This window comes from Hylobates moloch, unplaced genomic scaffold (assembly GCF_009828535.3).
Source record: "Hylobates moloch isolate HMO894 unplaced genomic scaffold, HMol_V3 SCAFFOLD_1, whole genome shotgun sequence".
Taxonomy (NCBI): Eukaryota; Metazoa; Chordata; class Mammalia; order Primates; family Hylobatidae; genus Hylobates; species Hylobates moloch.
Genome location: NW_026652276.1, coordinates 158,349,806 through 158,375,528, shown reverse-complemented (window position 1 = coordinate 158,375,528; position 25,723 = coordinate 158,349,806). Strand labels below are relative to the sequence as shown.

The 25,723-nt window shown below is 38.6% G+C and overlaps 1 protein-coding gene across 5 annotated transcripts in view; it reads left to right on the top strand.

The window, feature by feature from the left end:
• The first annotated feature begins 372 nt into the window (after window positions 1-372).
• Window positions 373-25,723, top strand: part of PHF14 (PHD finger protein 14) — a 203,959-nt gene continuing 178,608 nt past the window's right edge. For 2 of the 5 annotated variants that reach the window (XM_032760474.2, XM_032760483.2), the window contains exons 1-4: window positions 373-829; window positions 1,339-1,449; window positions 9,448-10,229; window positions 17,753-17,897. In XM_032760474.2, coding sequence (XP_032616365.1) covers window position 829; window positions 1,339-1,449; window positions 9,448-10,229; window positions 17,753-17,897 — 1,039 coding nt within the window. In that variant the 5' untranslated portion in view covers window positions 373-828. The remainder of the gene's footprint in view (window positions 830-1,338; window positions 1,450-9,447; window positions 10,230-17,752; window positions 17,898-25,723) is intronic. The other 3 variants (XM_058446881.1, XM_058446883.1, XR_009215711.1) reach the window with 2 other exon arrangements.

The window sequence follows — 25,723 nt, the reverse complement described above, 5'->3', positions numbered from 1 at the left end:
ACCGGTGACAATATCATTTAATTATTGGTAGTGGCTTAAGGTAGCAAACATCCCTTTGTGGAAAGTTTACTCAGTAAATCCTTAAAAAACAGATCAGAAACAAAAACTGGCCTCCCAGGGATTTGGACTCAGGAGGTGAATTAGGCGCGGAGAGGGCGGAGCCTTTGGGGTTTATGGGCGGAGTTGCACAGGGTTTGGCGGGGACCTCTGCTTCTGCTTGGCACTACTTGGCTCCGCTCGCCTCCGCGCGGCTCCCTGGGCTTCCACTCGGCACTGTTCGGCTCCTGCTCGAGAAGGGTGCGCGGGGGCGAGTTCTGCGCATGCGCCCTCAATTCCTGCTGCTCTCAGGGCTGCGCTGTGCCTCGTGTTTTCACTTCCTTCTTCTCAGAGCTGTATCCGGGTCGCTGCTTTCCCTATTGTCTGAGGCAGCCGGCCTCGCGCTGTGCAATTGCTGGTCTTTTGTTGCTTCTGGTCCAGGCTAATAAAGTTTTTCTTTCTTTAATTTTTTTTCTTCTAGTTTTAACGGGAGAAATTAACTCCCCAGGGCCGCCGGGTTGACTGCGCTGCCTGGGCCGGAGGTCTTCTCCGGCCCAGGGAGCGCTGTGGGAAGGGGCTCGAGCGGCCAGGGCCAGGCGAGGCCGGGGGGGCGGGGGGTTAGGGGACCGCGGGGCTACTCTTGGGAGCGCCCCTGTCCGGCTGGCTGCGCGCCGGTTTTAAATAGCATCTTTCGGACTTGTCTTCGCGGCCCCGGTCCCCGACCTCGGCGCTGCCTAGGCTCCTGCAGCCTCTCGCTAAGTCTCCTCCAAACGACCACCTCACGGATTCCTTAGTAAGTGTGTCCGAGGCCTCTGCGGCGAGAGATCATTTCAGCCATTCTAGAAGTCAGGGCCGGTGGGAGCAGGGCAGGGGGGGGAGAGCCCTGCGGGAAAGCTGGATTGGTGGACCCTCGCCCTCCTTGGTCCACGAGAATGAAGCCCACTTCTTTTATTCCCTGATTTTTGTCTTTTTTATTGACTGTTACGATGTCTAAGTGGGGGATTACGAGGAAGGTGCAGAAACATCTCGAAAAGATGAGCAAGAGGGTCAGCTTCGATTTTAGCTGGTCTGAGTTGGCGTTGGCAGCATCAGGGCTGGAGCTGCCTCTGAAACTGCCCGTGGAGCTGTCCATCCCTCCCCACCCCGCTTCTGCACCCCAACCTTCTCCTGACCCCTTTTGCTGAGAACTCAATTAGACAAAAATTCCTTGTGCGAGGTCATCTTTATGTTCTCTTAGCACCACAACTCTCCCCTGTGTTTGGTGTGATTATGAATGACAATGTAATTTTTTTCTCTTCACAGTGGATCGCAGCTCCAAGAGGAGGCAGGTGAAGCCTTTGGCAGCTTCTCTGCTGGAAGCTCTTGATTATGATAGTTCAGATGACAGTGATTTTAAAGTTGGAGATGCCTCAGGTAAATATTTCCTTCTCTCTTCCCCTTTCCCAGCTGTCTGGAGTTAGGCTTATTTTTAGACTTTTTAAATCGGTTTTGGTTAAAATGCCAATTTTAAGTGAAAGCACGTAAACTTCATTTATTTTGTCCATTTGATTTCCCATTTTGCCTTTAGATCCTGTCACTAGACCTATAATTACTTCTGTTTTCCTCAGAGATAATTAGCAGTCAGGGGAAGGACTTTTTCCAAAGATGCAAAAGGATTTCTCTGTTTTACACCTTAAAATATATTTATACTTATAGAGGAAAAAAACTGAAGGATATCCCGAAGTAGAGAAGTATCCTGAGAGGTGTGTGGACCATTAATAGTCCCTGAGCAGGGTCCTTCTTTTTTCAGATCACTTGACAATCTCTTAGGGCAGTTTTGCTTTTTTTGTGTATTAGCTCTTTTACTAGAATAAAATTGACCAGAGTAAGAGTTGCACTTTAAATTATAGTAGGTGCTGGACCTTGTGGATTGGGCCTTTCAGATATCTCTGAAGTATAAGTCATGCATGCTTGCTCACTATATTTAGTAATTTTAAAAACTTTTTTTAAAGGTCGTATATTCACATTGTACTAAACTGGAAAACAGAAAAGTATGATTTTCCTTTGTATCTTCTGTTCAGTATACCTTATGTATATAATATATACAGTTTCAATTGAAGGAATCTGAGAAACATAAAAATTATGTTTAAATATTTTATGGGAAAAATACTGATAAACATGAACAATAAAAATTATTTGTAATTCCATCTCTTTTGAAAATTTTAATAAAGTGAGATGAAAATTTAAATAAAATGAGAAGTAAGGCCGGACGCGGTGGCTCACGCTTGTAATCCCAGCACTTTGGGAGGCTGAGGTGGGCGGATCACGAGGTCAGGAGATTGAGACCATGGTGAAACCCCGTCTCTACTAAAAATACAAAAAAATTAGCCGGGCGTGGTGGCAGGCGCCTGTAGTCCCAGCTACTCGGAGAGGCTGAGGCAGGAGAATGGCGTGAACCCAGGAGGCGGAGCTTGCAGTGAGCCGAGATTGCGCCACTGCACTCCAGCCTGGGCGACAGAGCGAGACTCCGTCTCAAAAAAAAAAAAAAAAGAGAAGTAAAAGCCTTTCCAATTTCATCTCTTTAACAGTTTTTAAATATATCCTTCCAGAGAATTTGCTGTGCTTAGTCACATCTCTCTTCCTTCTGGTTTTCCCTTGTCTTTTTCCTGCTAGGGATAGTAGGAAGGGATGAATGAAATTATATTACTGTTGCTACTTTTAGTAGCATCAACAGCAGAATTTGCATTGTGCTTTACTGATAACTTTTTGTTTGCATAATCTCATTTAATTTTCACAGTAACTTAGTGAAGGAGATACTATTTTACAGGTAACAGGGGTATTGAGTTTAAAGAACTGGCATGAGGTCACTCAGGCAGTAGCGGATCCAATGGAGTTGACTTCAGAATTTAGTCTGTTTATCTGCTTGGATCCCAAGAGTTGATGGACGGAATCTTAAACAGAAACTGGATATTTGGTTACTAATTGAATTCATCCCCAGCAATCAAAAATTGATAAGTTTATCTTGATTAACTGTTTTTTTATCCTTTGCTTCTCAGCTCTTTATCTCCCATTTAGTTGGTTTGCTGATGTTTGGTATTTCCAAAGAAGGAAAGGGGAAGGGAAAGGAGGTAAAATTTAAATCTTAGTTCTCTTGGTAAAGACCTTGGCAGATAAGAATATTCCTGGCTAGGATGTAGTTTTGGTTTGTTATGGTTGTGGTTGTAAACTTTGACAAACATAGTTGGGTCTTGGAAGTTATGAATTCTTTGAATATGGGAACAATTCTAAAACTTGTATTAAGTATTACATAATTATGTGACAATAAATCTTGACTTTATGGACAATTTGTTTCTAAGGTTTGTTCATTGAGATGGAGTAGTCAAAGGTATCACTTCTTTTTCAAGTGGTAAAACAATCTGATACAAACATAAAGTACTTTCTCAAAATATTTTATGATATCAAGCTAAGTAGAGATTTCTGACCTTGTTAAATCCTAATTATAGTTGAAGAGAACTGTTATTTGTGAAAAATGATAGGATGAGTTTTGTTAGGTTGCTATATCTATATATCCCTTAAACACACTAAAAATATTTACTTTCTCTTCCCTCTTGTAATATAATATCTAGGATGCTGCACTCATAATTTACCTTCCTGGCCCCCTGGGGAGCTTAAATTTGCGGCCTATGGTCTCAGGTCACAAATTTATATGTATAGTTCTTGGTATTTATTGTAAAAGGGAATTTAGAAGAAAATGATTGTTATTTAAAATGATTAGTAGTCAACAGAAATTGAATCATATTTTTGACTCTTGTTTTAGGTGCATTGATGCTCTGCATAGCTGAGATATTGGCTTACTCTAGATTACCATTGTTTTCCATTTGAATCTTTTCTGTGCCTGAGATAGTATATATTTAGTTGGAGTCTTATAGAGAATAAGACATTAGTCCTATCACTGGTTTCCAAACATGTTGAAGTTGTGGATTCCCAGCCCTACTTATGAATAGATTAAATTGGAAGTAGAGAAACGGTAGCTAAACATCTGTCTGATCATATCTTCTTTCAAAACAACTTCTAGAAATGACTTATTGAATGAACTACGGACTTCCTTAGAACTTAATATTAAAGTGGTTAGATTGGTTGGCCTTAATTTTGGCTAACTGGATTCCGTGGATCAATTTCTTCTTACCTTCATCTTGAAATCTGAAATTCTGACTATAAAACTTTTTATATTTCTGTTTGGTTTTAAAAATAAATATAGAAAACATTTGCAGATAAACATAATTTAAGTCTATCATGAAATAGAAACAAATCAACATTGGTAAAAAATGACCCACCCGTAAGATTGGCAAGTGATTACGAGCCTGTACCTTTAGAAAATTATGAAACTGGCTGGGCGCAGTGGCTCACACCTGTAATCCCAGCACTTTGGGAGGCCGAGGCGGGCGGATCATGAGGTCAGGAGATCGAGACCATCCTGGCTAACACAGTGAAACCCCGCCTCTACTAAAAATACAAAATATTAGCTGGGCGAGGTGGCGGGCGCCTGTAGTCCTAGCTACTCAGGGGGCTGAGGCAGGAGAATGGCGTGAGCCCCAGGGCGGGGAGCCTGCAGTGAGCCGAGATTGCACCACTGCACTCCAGCCTGGGCAACAGTGAGACTCCGTCTCAAAAAAAAAAAAAAAAAAAAGAAAATTATGAAACTGAAGATAGTTTATGTTTTATTTTTAATGCAAAAGCAAAAGTAAGCTTCTCATTTTTGATTGAAAGCAGTCAATAAAGTTTGAAATGAGTAAGTCCTAAAATAGGATATATATGCATTAGAATTATGGTGATAACCACCAGAAGAACCATATGTAGAAATGTTAGATTGAACCGTAGGGAATTACCAGTTTTGTAGGTCCAAAACACACAAATATTAGCAATTTCATGGTTTGACCTAGTTGAAGTGTTTATATTTGAGACTTGGGCATAGGATTGGGTGTGTCATAGGAGACTTATTTACATTTAGTTATCTGCTACATTAATTGAATGTTTTAAAGAATGTTTACATCTTTTTAAAGATGCAGACATGTATTTTATTACTAGACAGATTAGCCATGCCCTCTACCCCCATCCCCCACCAAGCAAAGTAAAATGGGGTTGACTTTAGATCTTGATCAAAAGTTAGTTTAGTTAGGCCATATTGCCAGGAAATAATTTAATGAGAAGAGTCAGCCTGAGACTTTGGTGGTATTTTGTGCTAATCTGACTTTGAATAAATGGACCAAGATGTGTTCATTGATTGTCCATAGTCTAGCCCTTTGCTAGATGTTATGGTGAATTTACAAAACAATAGTAATAATATTAGAATAAGTAAGTAAAATAACATGTAAGTAAAATAAAAATTAGAATAATTAAATAAAATAATTGATACAAAGGATGGTTGATCACTTGTGTAGTTCAAGTCTTTCATAGGAGATGAGATTAGATTGATGTAGAACAATTTCATTGAGGAGAGGAGATAAGAGTGGAACTATGAACAGAAGGATTTAGATAAACAGCAATCTTGGTGAGGCAAAAATTAAAAGTGTTGAGACTTGGAATTGTTTTTTATCTTTGGGGATCAGTGTTGAGTAAAAGTAGAAGAGATAAGCCTGGAAAAATAGAATAAGGTCAGATTGTGGCCATATATACGAGTTAACGGTTTCTCGAACCCTTGGCGCTATTGGCATTTTGTGTTGGATAATTTTTTGTTGTGGAGGCTTGTCCTGTACCCAGTAGGATGTTTACCAACAACAACCCTTTCCTCTACTAGATGCCAGTAGCATCTTTCCTACCTGCCCCAGCCTCACCTCCACCCGCACTTCCACTGTTGTGGCAACTATTGTTTCCAGACATTGCCAGTTGTCCTCTGGGGGAAAAAAATCTTCCCATTTGAGTACCACTGGCTCATACAAACTAAGATGACATAGCTGGAACTAGAATCAGAAGTAGAGGATGAGTTGTGTTGACTGATTGGCTGTCTTCAAGACATATACAGTTTTGGTTAAACATAGCCCTGGGATAGCTGTAAATAACTAGTAGAATAGTGATTGATCTGTTATCTATTGTGTATATTTATAGTACTAACACTGTTGTACCAGATCAATGAACAGAATTAGATTGATGAAATTGATGAACAAATTTATATTGCATATATTAACATAAAACTAAATTAAATCATATTGATTTTGTTATGGGGAGAACATTGGATATAATGGTATTGATGGTTGATATTAATTAAATTAATTTTTATTTTATTATTTGATATTGTAAAGGGATTCTTGAAGGTTGGTGTTTTAAATTCTAATTTTAAAATTTATTTTATTTTTTTGTCTGGCCATTACCACTCAGAGGAGTTTTTAAAAATTCTGTAATGTTAAAAAATTTCTTAACTGTCTGTTAGTTGAAATAGCTATTGCCTGGAGAGATTCTGATATATTGTATGTTTGAGAAAGGTTATCTTTTATTTAACCAAATGGGAAGTAGGATTTCAGTTTTAAAGATATATTTTTTTCAAACGTAAGAAAGGTTTATTGTAGACTTGAAATTAACTCTGTCTTTCTGCCTAAGATAATTTCTCCAGTCTATTTCTTTTTTTCCTTTCTCTTTTTTTTTTGGAACATGACACAGAGTCATTCTTTGATGACTAGGAAATTTTTTCTTTGCAGCCTATGGAAAAAATAGACAGCCAAGGACCTTGATTTTTCTCATTGTCATTATTACCCAGCTATGCTTGTAAATAAATATGGTTTATCTCCATCCCTCCAGTGCATATGTATAAAAAAGAAATAGTGACTAATCAGATGAAGAAGTTATTTTTCAGAGATCAGAGAAAGATAAGATTTGATATATTGCTGATCCCTATAAAAAGATAAAATTTGACATATTGCTGATCCCTGTAGTTGGAGTCTGACTAATGTACTATATCTGGCGAATGAGGGGTTGGGTAAGCTATTAGGAGTTGGTTTTGTGGAAAAATGTCCATTCTTCTAATAGTAGTTAACAAACATAAAACATTGAAATTTTTTTAAAAAATTGCTTTCTATTCAGGCATGGTTATAAATCAAAAACAGAATCAAGGAGTCTCAATTTACCTCTCATTTGAAAAAATAATTAATTAATTGGCATTGGCAACTACCAAAACAAAATCACAAGAATCTCTGACATTTTGTAAAATTTACCAAGTAATAGCAAAGTTGGATTGGTCCCAATTTTGATCAGCTACACACACTTCTGCCCCAGTTAATCTTACTTTTGTGTCTATCTTGAAGTTTTTATTGGTAAAAAGCCTTCTAGAAGGTTGATCCAGAAGAAAAGTACCTTTTCTTTCATCTTCGTCTCCTAGCTGTCTTAATTATGGCATTGCTTCCATTCTAGAGCCTAAGGTGTTTCAGTTTTCTTTAGTCAGTGCACATAAAAAATCTTTCTGTGTCTTAGAAGTGTTTAGTCAACTCTGGTTATTATTTATTAAATCATAATTTTAAAATGTCTAGATATTACTATTGTTATTTTTACCAGATGTGATTTTTCTTGGTAGATTGGGTTTAATTGCTGTGAGTGGTTTACAAAGTCATAATTTTCTTAATGCTTTAGAGACTGAAAAGAAGTCACTTGTTTGTGAGTAATATTGGGTCCACACTCTTGAAATCCAAGAAGCTCAAAAATCCAAGTGTTTTGTAAGGTTGACACAAACTTACTTGATGGCAAAGCCTAACAGGAACTGGTAGGAGTTTGTGGTATTTATTTCTCATACTCTGTAAATATTTATATTTTTCTCTGCAGAAATAATGTTTGATTATAGGATAATACCATAGACTTCAGTGGGGGTATTAGTGTAATATATGGTGCGTGTTCCATGTTACCCTTGAAAATCTGAGAAATTATGAATTCTGAAACACATCTAGTTCTTAAAGTTTCAGATAGGGAATTGCTGACCCGTATGATATTGCTCTTGTATCCTGTGCAAGGTTGTTTAGGATAAGAGTGTTTTTTTCAGAACAGTCCCAAGTAAGCTATGGATACCTGCATGACAGTTGTGAGATTGATAATGATTTCATAGGGTCAGTCAGTATCTGTTAAATGTTAGTGTTTATTTTTTATGTAATTTTGCTTGCAGGATGTTTTTGTTAGCAGTTATTTGTATATGACTTGTGGGGTTCGCTAGATACCAGATACTAATTACAGACAGCTTCCTTCAATTTTAGTGCTTAGTTAATTACAGAGATTAAGCCTAGTTGAGTTAATAGAAATTAAAATGATGTGGAAACACTACTTTTTCCACCATTTTATCATTACCTTTTTCTTGGCTATAGGTGCAAAAAAATTCATCATCCTGTGGATTTTACTGGCTAAGACTTGACTGGTTTCTTCCCCATTTCCTACTGCTCCCTGTCCTCTTTCCCTCCTCCCATTTATTTCTCGCTTCAAATATTTTAGATTGTTATTTACTTGATTGGGTACAAGAAGAATGATTACTGAGTAATTACTGAGTAATGATTACTGAGTTACTAAGTAGTGTTGGGTTGAGAGGGACTGGGCTGCCCTAGGTAGGAGTGGAAGAAACCTGCTAGAAAGCTTATAGTCCTGTGAGCTCTTTAATGTCTTCAGCCTAACTTTTTAGTAACCTCTGTGACTGCTCATTTTCAGGATGGACTGCTTTATTCATCAATTTCTTCCATTCTAGAGCGTATAGTAGTTACTGCGTAGAAGTTTGGAAAGTGTAGTGACTCTTCTTTTATTGATATGAACAGTATCCTAATAAACAGGAAGATTGATAATTTCTCTTGCAACTTCCTTTTTCTGTGCCATTGCTATTGTCTCTTTTCACCTGTGTTCTTGGTATTCCTAAAATTTGTTTGGTATATTAGAATTGTAGTATAAGTTGACTGTCATAAATATCTATGCTCATTTTACTGGGTAACGAGTAAAATAAATGAAGCAGTTTTATGGGTTAGATTTATCTTGTTTTGGTTTTGACTCAATACTTACAAGTCCATATAGTTTATAAAAGATGTTTAAGGGAGGAAGAATTTTGTCTGTATTATCAGTAAAATTAAAATCAAGTGCCCAATCTTAAAAGAAGCACATTTACTTTAAAAAAAAATTGCCTTTTCGGTACCAAATATTGCCATATGACATAAAATAGTGCTTCTCTTTTTAAAGCATATTTTAATTTAGGGTTATATATATTCATCTTCATTAGCACTATACTGAACTAAAACCATTGTATCAACTTCATTGATTTATTATTTGATCAGGTTGGGAATGTCTACCATTCTTTGACTTAAATTTGTTTATATTGTTTTGCAAGTTATTCACAAATTTTGGTGGTTTCATTTGTGTCAGCGTTGTGTGTGTGTGTGTGTATGTATATACATATGTGTGGTTTTTTTTTTCTCATATTTTCAACAGATTCTGAAGGGAGTGGTAATGGAAGTGAAGATGCTTCAAAGGACAGTGGAGAAGGTTCCTGTAGTGATTCTGAAGAAAATATTTTAGAAGAAGAACTGAATGAAAATATTAAAGTAAAAGAAGAACAACTTAAAAATTCTGCAGAGGAAGAAGTACTATCATCAGAAAAACAATTGATTAAAATGGAAAAGAAGGAGGAAGAAGAAAATGGAGAAAGACCTAGAAAGAAAAAGGAGAAAGAGAAGGAAAAAGAAAAGGAGAAAGAGAAGGAAAGAGAGAAGGAAAAAGAAAAAGCAACAGTATCTGAGAATGTGGCTGCTTCTGCTCCTGCCACCACACCAGCCACAAGTCCTCCTGCTGTTAACACATCCCCTTCTGTTCCCACTACGACAACTGCTACAGAGGAACAAGTCAGCGAGCCAAAAAAATGGAACCTTCGACGAAACCGACCACTTCTGGATTTTGTGTCAATGGAAGAGCTGAATGACATGGATGACTATGACAGTGAGGATGACAATGATTGGCGACCTACTGTAGTAAAGAGAAAAGGGAGATCTGCATCTCAGAAAGAGGGAAGTGATGGAGACAACGAGGATGATGAAGATGAGGGAAGTGGGAGTGATGAAGATGAGAATGATGAAGGCAATGATGAAGATCATAGTAGCCCTGCCAGTGAAGGGGGTTGCAAGAAGAAGAAGAGTAAAGTTCTTAGCAGAAACAGTGCTGATGATGAGGAACTGACCAATGATAGCCTGACCCTATCTCAAAGCAAGAGTAATGAGGTAGATCAACCCAATTTTTATATCTGTCTGTCTGGGGAAAAGGGAATTCTTCTCTAAATCAGTCTACAAATTGTATTAAATGGCTTCCTTGAAATCCTATTTATAGACGGCTGTGGGATGAATGAGCACCCTAACTGTAACATTTTTTCATTTGGCCAACAGACTTTTATTAAATATCTACTATTTGTCACCGTTCTCAAGGAGCTCACAATCTCTGTCCTCAAGGAGAAATATTTAGAGAAATATTTTTATATCCATAGACTTGGGAAATGACAAAGTTTTCCATTCTCCTTTTTATCCCTTTACTCCTTTGTTCACAGGACTGCTGAATGGTGCTGAGTGGATTATGAAAACAAAGGTCACCTTTCTTTCAACTTAGTTATGTCCATATCCATATTAAAATGTAGGCCTTTAGAATACTTTAGAGCAGGGCAACAGTCTAATGATTTTCTCAAACCTTTAGAGATTCGTTTTAAAGATTGATTCCTTTACCTGTTGTAGCACTCATCATCTTTTTAGTCACCAAATCTTTGCTTTATGTGTATGGGACATACACATAAGTATGAACTATTTTTACATACATTTAGTAAATAAATTTTCTCTACAAAGAAATGGAATAAAAACCCAAACATTTCCATCATAAAACAGACATTTTTGTCATAAAACTGCAGTAATGGCTCAGTGCTTCTACTTGAAGTTCTACTACTGAAAGTTAGGTTTATCCATTGATCTCAGAGATGCATCATTCAAGACTCTTCAGTCAAACACATTTATGTCTCTTTGTCTATGTGTTTTTGTATATGTTTTTCTTCAAAAGAAAGATTGAGTTGTTGTCTTACATGTAGATGTATCTGTTACATCACATGTAGAACTGTAATAATTCTGTCATTTCTGTTAATGTGTTTATATTCACCAAAATTTAGTTCTTTACCAAACACTTATTTTTTTTCCATATCACTGAAGTAAGTTAAACTGGTAGAAAGATTTTTCCTCTTATGCTTTATTTGTTCTTTCACATTTTTCTGCCTACAAGTTTTACATAGCAGTGATTATCTATTTTAATTGCTTTGCTTAAAAATTTGGTGATTTTCTTACCAAAATAATCTATAGCAGGCTGTGAGGTTATCAGTGGAGATGAGACTGCAGTTTATATTTGGATTATAAACATTGGTTAACTTCTGAAACCAATATTTTATAAGAAAAAATATTGCCTGCCTTCAATGTCATTCTAATTTTTATCTTTAAAGGAAAGTTGTCTTTTGGGAAATAGTATAATATTTTTAATGATATAGCACAGGCAGTTCCATATTATCAATGCTATCTTAAACAGGCATGGAAAAATCTAATTGTTTGTATTTAATTTAGGCATGCATGCAGTTTATGTTACAGCAGTTAATACTCTATCTAATGAATAAGTTTACTTTTGACCACATCACTTCCTTCATTTTTATTAGGTTGATATTCTTAGAAGTAGTCTAGCTAATGGTAGAGGCAGTGTGGATTAGATTTATGCTAAAGTGTGGGGGACACCTGCATATGTTTAGAAATCTGCCACGTAAAATGTGTATAGTATCTGTTTATTAAACCTGTACTTCATAAATACTGCCTAAGAGGTTGTAGACTAACATCTATGATGCATTTAAAGTCCATGTGTTGGTTGTTTAGTTTTTTTTCCCCACTAGAAGACACTTTAGTAAATAAAGGGACCTTTTATGTTTGGGTTAATAGTCCCAAACACAAACACATTCCAGGAATGAGATTCCAAAGTGCTTCTTCGAAAAGTGCCCATGTAGAAGAGATTATAAAAAGTTACTTTTTCTCCAGAATAACATTCTACTTAAAAGCTTGAGTCATTTTCCCCACAACTCTATTATTCAAGCTCTACAGTAATTTTTTGATGATTTTAGTTTATTGAAATTATGTCCCTCAAATTAGATAATTACATTTTAATTAAAAAACTAACCAATTGTGATTATTAGTTATATTTCTAGTTTTCTTATTTGTATGATCTTAATTTTGTAAAAAGATGATTAAAGCTAGTCCTTGTTGCCTGTGGCCAATGTTTGGGTCTTAATCTTCCTGGTTATTTTAGCTAGTGATAATTTCTGTCCATTACATAGTTAAGTATATATTTGATTATATTTGAAGTTTGATTTTCCCTGCTTTTACTTTGTTTTCAGAAACTACTTTGTAGTAGAGATAGGTGAAAATGTAGCTTTAGAAATACATAATAGAAATATATAATTATACCATATTTAGTTTATAAGCAGGCAGAAATTTTTCTTGGCTGCTATGTTAAGTTCAATTTGTAGCAAAATGATGACCTGAGACTTTCATAATTTTGAAGTTTCTTATGGGAACTTGATATTTATTTTAGCAGGGCCCTTTTATAATTACCTCTCTTAATGGCCTTAACATATGCTTAATGGCCTTAACATGCTGCAGACCCTGAAATACTCTCTAGCAGTGATTCTCAAACTGTTTTTTTTTTTTTTTTTGAGACAGGGTCTCACTCTGTTGCCCAGGCTGGAGTACAGTGGCGTGATCTTGGCTCACTGCAACCTCCACCTCGTGGGTTCAAGCAATTCTTCTGCCTCAGTCTCCCGCGTAGCTGGGACTACAGGTGCATGCCACCATGCCCAGCACATTTTTATATTTTTAGTAGGGATGGGGTTTCACCATGTTGGCCAGGCTGTTCTCCAACTCCTGACCTCAAGTGATCCACCCGCCTTGGCCTCCCAAAGTGCTGGGATTACAGGCATGAGCCACCACACCTGGCCTCATTTTAAAATTTTTTAAATGTTTATTTTTTTTGAGACAGAGTCTCGCTTTGTTGCCCGGACTGGGGTGCAGTGGTGTGATCATGACTAACTGCAGCTTTGATCTCCCAGGCTCAAGCAATTCTCCCACCTCAGCCTTTGGAGTAGCTGAGACTACAGGTGTACAACCACGACTGGCTAATGCTTTTATTTTTGATTATTATTATTATTATTTTTTTGTAGAGATAGTATCTCACTATGTTGCCCAGGTTGGTGTCAAATTCTTGACCACAAGCAGTCCTCCTGCTTCTGCCTTCCAAAGTGTTGGGATTACAGGTGTGAGCCACCACACATAGCCCCTTTACAGTTTTAAAAATTATTGAGGACAACCATTAATATTTATGTAGATTATATCTGTTGATATTTACCATTTCAAATTAAAACTGAGGAAGCACACAAGTTGTCAGATCCCATTTCATGTAGTGTCTGGAAAACTTCATGGTACTCCCATGAGAGAAAGAGTGAAAAAGACGGATAATGTCTTAGTATCATTATGAAAACTGCCTTTACCTTTTATACCTGCTGAAAGAGAGTTCACTGGACCACACCTTGAGAACTGCTGCTCTAGAACTGGGCATTAGATAAACTGCATTTTCTGCAAACGGACACCTGTTTTTGTCAATGACCTTATGGCATTTTTTAAATTTAGTGCAGCCTGAAGAATCCCCTTGAAGTATAGTTGTATGTCTTTTTCAGCTGTTAATCTTGCAGCTTTGAGATTCCTTAAGATTATCTTGCCCTTTAGTTTTCTGAGATAAGTTTTTTGGGGAAGGCAGTGTACTATTTTCAGAAATGGTTCCCATTTTCAAGATTTTGAAACTAAAGTTTTGCATAAGAATTAATACATGACAGTAAATTATATCAATAGAATTGCCATTTTTTGTAAAAGAAAGGAGCTCTTTTCTCACAGAAAATATTTAATATTAGAGACAGTTTGGATTTTGGATTACTGCTTTATAAATGTAATTTTATGTTCTTTGCTGAGTAGAATTTTTTTTCCATAAAAGGCTCTGTTAAAGATATTAGGTGTCATGTTAAGAAATGGCAGTTGTCACCTGATTTTTGTGAATTAAAATGTAAAAATTTTGCCAAAATTTATAAATATCCACTTCTATTTGGGACTTCTAACTTATTAATCAGTTGCCTTTTTACACATTGCAAAATGAAACAAATTGCTCTGAGTCCTAAAAAAAGTCAGTTCTGTAACATTTATAAATATTGAGATTCATGAGTATTTAACCTTTTCTAAAAACAGAGGAAGTATGATTGGTCAAGCTTTTTGTTATAATAATTTTTTCTTATCTTCAGGGCAGTAGGATTCTTTTAATTCTAATTTTACAGGAAATGTGCTGGAATTTCCTTGTATTAAACGTGATTTAGATAAAATTTAGCCTATTGTATATATCATTTACAATCATATGTGGAATATATATACATATATAAATGAACAGTAAGTATATTTTAGAGCCTGTGGAAAACATTGATCAATATTATTTTGGGGGTAAGTTTTAAATCCTGATGGAAAGAATGAAATAATTTACTATAAGTAGTGATTGATTTATTCATATAGTATCATTTATTCTTCCTATAATTACATTGGATTCCATTAAATTATTCCATCGTAATAAAGTTATTTTCTAGGTGGTACTTTTTTGCCATTCAAAACCTATTTTCCTGATGTCTATTTTTATGTAAAACCATATTTTAGAAATTTTATGTTAGAAGCTTCAGCTTAACTACTTTCTCTAAAACCTTGAAAGATGATATACGTCTTCAGAAATATACTAACAACAGTTGATAATAAATCAGGTTTTGTATTGATCTAATCATAAGTGTGCTTAAACCTGTGTTTGATCTGTTAAAACTGAGATCTACCTGGGCGTAGTGGTACATACCTGTAATCCCAGCTACTCGGGAGGCTGAGGCAGGAGAATCGCTTGAACCCAGGAGGTGGAGGTTGTGGTGAGCCGAGATCCCACCATTGCACTCCAGCCTGGGCAACAAGAGCGAAACTCCTTCTCAAAAAAAAAAAAAAAAAAAAAAAGAAAGAAAAAAAAGAAAACTGAGATCCTAATTTTTTTAAGGAGGATGTGTTGTTTAGATTTTCCAGTTGAAACATTGTCTGCCAGCCATTTGGTTAGGGAAAGATTTTATCTCTAGTTTTCCCTATTTCCCTCTTTGCGTTACATTTCTATTAAGAGCCTCAAGTCATGAGAATCAGAGGGCCAGAAACATTAGTTAATGTTGTTTTCTCTGCCTCTAAATGATAATAGATGTGGAGAGAAATTGGCGTAGAGATATGATTTAGGCATTTATGGTTTTTCTGAGCAAAATGGAAAAATAGGAAAATAGAGGAATTAGAACTGCATTTTGATACAACTTTTTCTGACCCTTAGAAATTTACTTGTTTCCCATATGGGTAAACCTTTTTTCCAGGGCTGATTAATTTTAATTCCACCAGAGAAATTACCACACAGTCCATAAAGACATGTAGCATCCTAATTTTCAAACTGTGGTTGTTTGCTAGATTAGTTTCTAGTCTGTTTTTTTTTTTTTTTTAACCTAGATGTGGTATTCTAAGGAAAGTCTTTTTTGGACTTACCGTGGGGATGATATTTAAAGTAGTAGTGCTCATTGGAGGTCGCAACTTTTCTTTTGGGGATACAAGGAAGATCCTCAGTGTAATAAATTGTCAGTTCATGTTCCTCCTTGTGAACCACCTTAACAAGAGATACAGTGGAAAGGAAAAGGCATTGACCATTTATTGAGTGTCTAGTTTGTGCTAGGAACATTCTTGCCATAGATTGTTAATTCTTATAACCTCCTGAGGTAGATATTATTTTTATCGCCATTTTGCAGATAAAGAAATTACAGCTTCGAGGTTCAGTAGGGAATAAGCGAGAGGTGAGAAAGAAACTTAAGAATGTTTGATTTCAAGTCAACTTTGAAGCATGGCTAATAGTATGAAAATCTAGGCAGATTTTTGTTTGCTTACTCTGGTACTATAAAACCAGATGACTTTTCTTTAGGATGTTTGCAGTTTTATTTGCCAGCCATTTGTCAGCCCCAGACCTATTTTGTTTGGTTTTATAACACAGAGAAGCAAAATGCAGAACTTAGAAATACTAGAATTCTAAAGAGAAATGATACTATATTCTTGTTGATGTTTGCATTCTTTTCTGATTGTTTTACAAATCTGCCACAATTTTAGATGTTATACACAAAGTATATTGGAAGAATTATTAATTGTGACCTTCAAGTGTATTCAAGTGTCACTTACAAATTGCTGTTGAAATGATGGCTCCAAGTGTTACTTTTGGATATTGCTTGAGTTTAAAAGAATATAAAAATACAAAAAATAATAAAATATATTTATGAAAAATATATATTGTGTATGGTATGAAACTAATTTATTAAATTTATTTCTGAATATTGTTAGGTTCATAAATAAAAATGTATGGACCCAAGTGCCATCTTTTATTATGTGTAATGTTAAGCACAATCTATTAAATATGCAAGAATCATTTTCTTAACTTATTTAAAGTTTAAATCTATAATGCAGAAGGTTTAAATGAAAACAAGCAAACCCTCTTCTGAAATTTTATCTTTTAAATATTAGTTTATTAATACGTCTTCCTATACTTTTTCTTTTTGAGACAGGGTCTTGCTCTGTCCCCCAGGCTGGAGTGCAGTGGCGCAATAATAGCTTGCTGCAGCATTGAATTCCTAGGCTCAAGTCATCTTCCCACCTCAGCCACCTGAGTACCTGAGACTAAGGGCATGCATCACCACACCCAGCTAATTTTAAAGTATTTTGTAGAGATAGGATCTCACTGTGTTGCCCAGGCTGGTCTCAAACTCCTGGCCTCAAGTGATCCTCCTGCCTCAGCCTCCCACAGTATTTGGGATTACCGGTGTGAGCCACTGTGCCCATCCTCTCTTTTTATAGTATCAGTAGCTAGATGTCTTTATTACCAGTTTACACTAGATATTTCTTGATAGAGACCTAATTAATAGAGTTCTCTGACCCTTCTAGCAGCTAGTCAATCTGGATCCTTTTTTAGATTATTTTCTGTATCTGTGTATATTCATATACCTACGCAGGCTCTCATGGATCTGTCTTACAGTAGTCTGATAATGCTGGAATTTCTGAATTTCCTGGTACTTAAGGAGTATAGAGTCCTTAAGTCTGCCATCACATACATACTTGCTTATATGTTATTTTGAATTGATTTTTTCCTATTTTGTATATGTGTGTCTTGTCTCCTCTAGGTAGGATTATAAGCTCCTAAAGTGTAAGAATCATGTCTTGTACTTTTAAAACACATGTATAGGATTGATGTTTACTTTGATTACTTGTAGATTCATTTTTCGTTTTTCCTAGTTTAAGGGGCAAAGCAGAATGGCAAAGCAGATCAAGAGTTGTTAGTTGCATGCGTGCTTTTTCATATCCTAGAGGAGAGAGAATACGAAGCTTGCAGAGAAGTGAAAAATTAAATAAGAGGGTGCTTATAGGGTTCTTTGACAAAAAGGTCAAGTATATATTTCTTAAATATAATGTACTTTGAAGTTAATAAAAGAATGGAAAATGGGGCATACATTTGGAAATGCCTATAATAATGTTTAATAAAGAGAATTTTAGTGATTAATTTTTTTTTTACTTTAAATGTGATTTTCTGATATATGTTAATATTTTAATATTAGGACTCGCTGATTCTTGAGAAGAGTCAAAACTGGAGCTCTCAAAAAATGGACCATATTCTGATTTGCTGTGTTTGTCTGGGAGATAATAGTGAGGATGCTGATGAAATAATTCAGTGTGACAATTGTGGCATTACAGTCCATGAAGGTAATATTACTTTCTTTTCTCTCTTTTTAGAAATGGCTGACTGTGGCTCTTTTACATTTGTACTAAGGTGGTTCTACAATATTTCATGGTGTTTCGGTTGAAATAATGCTAAATCATCAAAGTATGGATGCTATTTTTCAGGTTATCTTTTCTTTGAATTTGAGATGGAGTCTCACTGTGTCCCTCAGGCTGGAGCGCAGTGGCACAATCTCGGTTTAGTGCAACCTCCACCTCCCGGGTTCACTGCAACCTCCACCTCCCGGGTTCAAGTGATTCTGCTGCCTCAGCCTCCCGGGTAGCTGGGACTACAGGCACCCACCACCACACCTGACTAATTTTTGTGTCCTTTTTATTTTATTTTTATTTATTTATTATTTTTGAGATGGTGTCTCGCACTGTCGCCCAGGCTGGAGTGCAGTGGCACTATCTCAGCTCACTTCAACCTCCACCTCCTGGGTTCAAACTGTTCTGCCTCAGCCTCTTTTTTTTTTTTTTTTTTGAGACGGAGTCTCGCTCGGTTGCCCAGGCTGGAGTGCAGTGGCGCAATCTCGGCTCACTGCAAGCTCCACCTTCCGGGTTCACGCCATTCTCCTGCCTCAGCCTCTCCGAGTAGCTGGGACTACAGGCGCCCGCCACCACGCCCGGCTAATTTTTTGTATTTTTAGTAGAGACGGGGTTTCACCCTGGTCTCGATCTCCTGACCTCGTGATCCACCCGCCTCGGCCTCCCAAAGTGCTGGGATTACAAGCGTGAGCCACTGCGCCCGGCCAATGCCTCAGCCTCTTAAGTAGCTGGGATTACAGGCATGAGCCACCATGCCTGGCTAATTTTTGTATTTTTAGTAGAGATGGAGTTTCACCATATTGGTCAGGCTGGTCTTGAACTCCTGACCTTGTGATCCACCCGCCTCGGCCACCCAAAGTGTTGGATTACAGGGGTGAGCCACCGCACCCGGCCAATTTTTGTGTTCTTAGTAGAGACGGGGTTTCACCATATTGGCCAGGCTGGTCTCAAACTCCTGACTTTAAGTGATCCACCTGCCTCAGCCTCCCAAAGTGCTGGAATTACAGGTGTGAGCCACCGCACCTGGTCCCCCGGTCATCTTAATTTAAAAAAAAAGTTTAAATAATGAAAATAGAAATACTATATGGAAATCAGTATTTCTTTAAAGGTCAGTGTTCTGGTATTGTATTTTATGGTACTATTTCTTGTTTTTTGTTTTTGTTTTTTTTTTAATTTTTAAATTTTTTTTTTTTTTTTTGTAGAGACAGGGTTTTGCTATGTTGCCCAGGCTGATATTGAACTCCTGGCCTCAAGCAATCTGCCTGCCTTGGCCTCTCAAAGTGCTGAGATTACAGGCATGAGTCAGTGCGCCGGGCCTTATTTCCAGTTTTTTTTTTTTAATTTTTAATTTTTAAAAATTATTTCTAGTTTTTAAATAAAATTCAGAAGTAGGAAAAAGTTGACTATTTTAGTCTGATAGAAAGCATTCTTAAAAAACTTACATTCTATCAATTTTTTGTAGCTTCTTCTTTCATAGTTGTACTTTTATTTTTGAGACAGAGTCTTGCTCTGTTGTCCAGGCTAGAGTGCAGCCACGCAATCTCAGGTCACTGCAACCTCCGCCTCCCAGGTTCAAGTGATACTCCTGCCTCAGCCTCCTGAGTAGCTGGGATTACAGGTGCCTGCCACCGTGCCTGGCTGATTTTTGTATTTTTAGTAGAGATAGGCTTTCACCATGTTGGCCAGGCTGGTCTTGAATTCTGGCCTCAAGTGATCCACCTCACTCAGCTTCCCAAAGTGCTGGGATTACAGGCGTGAGCCACCATGCCTGGCTGACAGTATGTATTTCTTGAGAGCAAAGGGCCGGGTGCAGTGGCTCACGCCTGTAATCCCAGCACTTTGGGAGGCCGAGGCGGGTGGATCACCTGAGGTCAGGAGTTTGAGACCAGCCTGGCCAACATGGCGAAACCCCATCTCTACTAAAAATACAAAAATTAGCTGGGTGTGATGGCTTATGCCTGTAATCCCAGTTACTCGAGAGGCTGAGGCAGGAGAATCACTGGAACCCAGGAGGTGGAGGTTGCAGTGAGCCGAGATTGTGCCACTGTACTCCAGCCTGGGTGACAGAGGAAGACTCCATCTCAAAATTAAAAAAAAAAAAAAAAAAAGGGCATTCTCTTACATAACCACAATAACCACATAATTATCAAAGTCAGGAAGTTAGCATTGATGAAATACTGTTTTATCTAATCTATATAGATTGTATTCAGATGTTGCCAATTGTCCCAACAATGTCATTTCTAACAAAATAAAACCCAGGATCATGTATTGCATTTAATCGTCACGTCTGTTCAGTCACCTTTAATGTGGAACAGTCCTGGAGTTTCTGTCTCATAGACATTTTTAAATATAGACCAGTTTTTTTTTATTTTGTTTTGTTTTTACATAATGTTCCTAATATGATTAGATTTGGGTTATACGCTTTTGGCTAGAATACCACGGAAGTTATATAGTGTTCTTAGTGCATCGTATTAGGAAACATATGATATTTATTTGTGCAGTTACTGGTGATATTAATATTATTTTTTTTCTCAGTTTTATTGCATAAGCCTACCAATTTAGAATACTGGTGATATTTTGATCACTTGGTTGAGAGGGTGTCTTTCTGGTTTATCTGTGGTAAAGTTACTTTTTCTTACCAACTAATTATTATTATTATTATTTTTTAATCAGGGCTGTGACTACCACAAAACTGTACTTCTATGGCCTTTCTCTTACCTGCTTTTCTGGTATTACAGCCCTTGTCCCAAGTAATTCTGGGAGTCTGCTGGACTTGTGGGACTTCGCACGATCTGTGATTCTCTAGCTAATCCTCTTGTCTTCATGTGGAGCTGCCCTTTTTTGCTGCTAACACTCACCATGGGAGTATCTCTAGTTACTGTTATTCATTTATATTTTTAGTAATGTTTGTTGAGTACCTTCTATGTGCTTGGTATTCTGTAAATTTTAGGCATATGAAATAGAATGTACAAATTGTTGACGTGGTGGAACTTAATGTCTGGACAGACAGGCAGTAAACAAACCAATAAATATCTCTTAGCTGGTGGCCCAGATTCTGAAGAAAAATGAAGTAGGACAAGGAGTATAGGAATGCTATGTGTGAGGGTGGCTGGGTGAGTTGCAGAAGTTTATATTTATAAAAGTTGATAAGGGGCCGGGTACAGTGGCTCATGCCTGTAAATCTCAGCACTTTGGGAGGCCAAGGCAAGCGGATCACCTGAGGTCAGGAGTTTGATATCAGCCTGGTCAACATGGTGAGACCACGTCTCTACTAAAAATACAAAAATTAATCCAGCATGGTGGCACGTGCCTGTAATCCCAGCTACTCGGGAGGCTGAGGCAGGAGATTCGCTGGAACCTAGGAGGTGGAGGCTGCAGTGAGCCAAGATTGCGCTAGTGCACTTTGGCCTGTATGACAGAGGGAGACTCTGTCTCAAAAAAAAAAAAAAAAGTTGTTAAGGGAAATCCACTCTGATAAGAGGATATTTGAGCAGTGACCTGAAGGAAGTAAAGGAGCAAGTCATGTAAATATATCGGGAAAGAGCAACTGCAAGCAGAGGGAGTAGTGAATGTAAAGATCTCAGCCAAGCACAATGGCCCACGTCTGTAATCCCAGCACTTTGGGAGGCCGAGGCGGTGAATCACTTGAGGTCAGAAGTTCAAGGCCAGCCTGTCCAACATGGTGAAACCCTGTCTCTACTAAAAATACAAAAAATTAGCTGGACATGGTGGCATGTGCTTGTAGTCCTAGTTACTCAGGAGGCTGAGGCAGGAGAGTGGCTTGAACCCAGGAGGCAGAGGTTGCAGTGAGCTGAGATCGAGCCACTGCACTCCAGTCTGGGCGACAGAGTGAGACTCAGTCTCAAAAAAAAAAAAAAAAAAGATCTTGAAGTGGTAGCATGCTTAAGAGTGTTTGTATAATGGCACAGAAGTTTGTATGGCTAGCACTGGGTGAGCAAGCTTGTTAGTGGTGGGAGTAGAGATGGGAGTAATCCAGCTGGGGCCTTACAGATTCTGGTACTGATTTTAGATTTTATTATTGTGTCCGGAATTGGTGGGTTCTTGGTCTCCCTAACTTCAAGAATGAAGCCGTAGATCCTCGTGGTGAGTGTTAACAGTTCTTAAAGGCGGCATGTCCGGAGTTTGTTCCTTCTGATGTTCGGATGTGTTCAGAGTTTCTTCCTTCTGGTGGGTTCGTGGTCTTGCTGGCTCAGGAGTGAAGCTGCAGACCTTCGCATTGAGTGTTACAGCTTATAAAGACAGTGCGAACCCAAAGAGTGAGCAGCAGCAAGATTTATTGCAAAGAGCGAAAGAACAAAGCTTCCACAGTGTGGAAGGGGACCCGAGTGAGTTGCCACTGCTGGCTGGGGTAGCCTGCTTTTATCCCCTTATGTGGCCCCACTCACATCCTGCTGATTGGTCCATTTTACAGAGAACTGATTGGTCTGTTTTACAGACAGCTGATTGGTCCGTTTTGACAGGGTGCTGATTGGTGTGTTTGCAATCCCTGAGCTAGACACAAAAGTTCTCCAAGTCCCCACAGAGCACTGATTGGTGCATTTACAAACCTTGAGCTAGACACAGGGTGCTGATTGGTGTGTTTACAAACCTTGAGCTAGACACAGAGTGCTGATTGGTGTATTTACAATCCCTTAGCTAGACATGAGTGTTTTCCAAGTCCCCACCAGATTAGCTAGATACAGAGTGCTGATTGGTGCATTTACAAACCTTGCGCTAGACACAGAGTGCTGATTGCTGTATTTATAATCCCTTAGCTAGACATAAAGGTTCTCCATGTTCCCACCAGATTAGCTAGATACAGAGTGCTGATTGGTGCATTTACAAACCTTGCGCTAGACACAGAGTGCTGATTGGTGTATTTACAAACCTTGAGCTAGACACAGAATGCTGATCGGTGTATTTACAATCTGTTAGCTAGCCATAAAGGTTCTTCAAGTCCCCACTAGACTCAGGAGCCCAGCTGGCTTCACCTAGTGGATCCCACACCAGGGCCACAGGTGGAGCTGCCCACCAGTCCTGCGCCATGTGCCCGCATTCCTCAGCCCTTGGGTGGTCAATGGGACCGCGCCACAGAGCAGGAGGCGGCGCTCGTCAGGGAGGCTCAGGCCGCGCAGGAGCCCATGGCGGGGCGGGGAGGCTCAGGCATGGTGGGCTGCAGGTCCCAAGCCCTGCCCCGAGGGGAGGCACCTGAGGCCTGGCGAGAATTTGAGAGCAGCGCTGGTGGGCCAGCACTGCTGGGGGACCCGGTGCACCCTCCGCAGCTGCTGGCCTGGGTGCTAAGCCCCTCACTGCCTGGGGCTGGCGGTGCCCGCCAAGCCCATGCCCACCCGGAACTCACGCTGGCCCGCAAGTGCCTTGCGCAGCCCTGGTTCCCGCCCGTGCCTCTCCCTCCACACCTCCCCGCAAGCTGAGGGAGCCGGCTCCAGCCTCGGCCAGCCCAGAGAGGGGCTCCCACAGTGCAGCTGCAGGCTGTGAAGGGCTCCTCAAGTGCGGCCAGAGTGGGTGCTGAGGCTGAGGAGGCGCCAAGAGCGAGCGACAGCTATGAGGGCTGCCAGCACGCTGTCACCTCTCATTATGATGGATATGGGAAGCCATAACATGGCTTCTGAGCAGAGGATTAATATGGTTTGATTCATGTTTTGGAAGGATCACTCAGACTGTTGGGTTGGGAGTAGACTGAAGTGAATCTAAGGTGGGAAACTAGGAAAATATTTAGGAGACCATTGCAATTATCTAAGAGAGGAATTGGTTTTGAGATAGATAGTAAAAGTTTGGTTTTAAACTGTGTTTATGTAAGATGTTAGGACTAGAAATTTAAATTTGGGACTTATCAGCCTGAAGATGTTATGCAAAGATGTAAGACTAAATGCTTGTAACAGAGTCATCCTAGTACTTTAGAGGAGATGCGGAACACATGGCCAGTGAGATATGAGAACCATGGGTGATGACCCAGAGAAAACTGTTTCCAAAAGAGAAAGTCAGTAAATGTGTCAAATAATGTTTTTAAGAGTGGGAAATCACCCTAAGTCAGTCTGGACTTCAAGTACACCACCAGGCAAGCTATCCCAGAGGTTATTGAAAAAAAAACTAATTGATAAAATGTTTATATCACATGATTCATTAAATAAATATAAAATACACAGAAGCAAGGGGAAAGATAGAGGATAAGTTAACACATTTAGGCTGGGGTTTAAGTAGGATAGAAGGACCACACTACCTAAATAAATCCTGGGGTACATAGTGTTTATATGTTTTGGCTTATCAACCTTCTTTGCTAATGCTGTGGTTGTGAGAACCAGAGCCCACAAGGTAGGTGCCCTGGGCCAAAGATACACACACTGTCAGGAAGATACAGGAACAAGTATGCCTGGTCATGGCGTTAGCTCTCCAGTTAATCTACTCAACAGCCATAGGTTTTATTTGTATTTGTTAGTGGACAGAGTAGGTATCACCAATGGGTGGCCAAATTAAGGCCTCATGAATATTGAGTTCTAAGTGTCGCATATATTTTAATGTATTCTGACTCTTTGGTGCCTTTTGCATATTTGCCTCAAGAATATTAGATACATCTTGATCCTTCTATCCCTTTCTGTCTGTATTTAATGCATACATGCTTTACTTACTTTTTATCTATACATATAAGTTTTATTGATCTCATTTTGTTTCTCTGTAGTAGAGTTTAATATCCTCAAGCAGAGCAAAAACACATTATAACTGAGAATATATCACCGAATTTAGTAACATGAGGGTCATTGGCCATCTTGACCTGAGAGAGTTCAAAGTGAGAATAAAAGAAGGGAAAGTGCAAAAAGTGACCAAATGCAATTCCTATGATGAGTTTTTATATAGAGAAGGCAGGAGATGGGAAAAGGGATGTGAAATTGAGGGAGGATTTTTTCCCTTCTTATTTTAGATGCTGTATTAATTATCTGCTGCTGTGGAACAAATTACCCCAAAACATAGCAGCTTAAAAGAACAAACATTTATTATTTCACATGATTTCTAAGGGTTAAGAATCTGGGAGCAGTTGTTTGGGTTGTTCTGGCTTAGAGTCTCTCATGAAGTTGCAGGTCAAAGCCATAGCCTGGGCTGTAGTCATTTTAAGGTTTGACTGGACCTGGAGGATTTACTTCTAAGCTAAGTCAAATAGTTGTTGGTAGGCTTCAGTTCTTTGATGGCTGTTGGCCAGTGACCTCAGTTTCCTACTGCATGGACCTCCCTCATAAGCTGCATGAATGTCTTCATCAAGGGCAGCTGGCTTCAGAGTAAGTGATCAAAGAGAGAAAGAGATGGAAGCAGTTGTATCAGAGTGCTAGTATATTTTATAATCTAATATTGGTAGTGCATACAACCATTTCTGCCATATTCTGCTGTTCACACAAGCCAACCCTAGTCAGATGTAGGTGGGGACATTCTAAGAGTGTCAATACCAGGAGGCACTGATTATTAAGGGCTATCTTAGAGGCTGCCTACCACATGTGCAGAGATTATATAGTATGTTGTGTGCTGATGGAAGTGACCCAGTGGAAAGAGAGAATTGGTGATATAAGGAAAATAGTAAGGAAAAGAAGGGGGAACAATTGCTGGAACAAAGGTTTTGAGTGCAAGATTAGAGGGGATGAGATCCAGTACCAAGTAGAGAGATTGAGTAGATAAGAGTAACCATAGTAATTAGGGAAAAAAGGATATATGGGTCCAGATGTAGGTAGGTTGTTAGATGTGGTAGTTGGAGCATGTGTAAG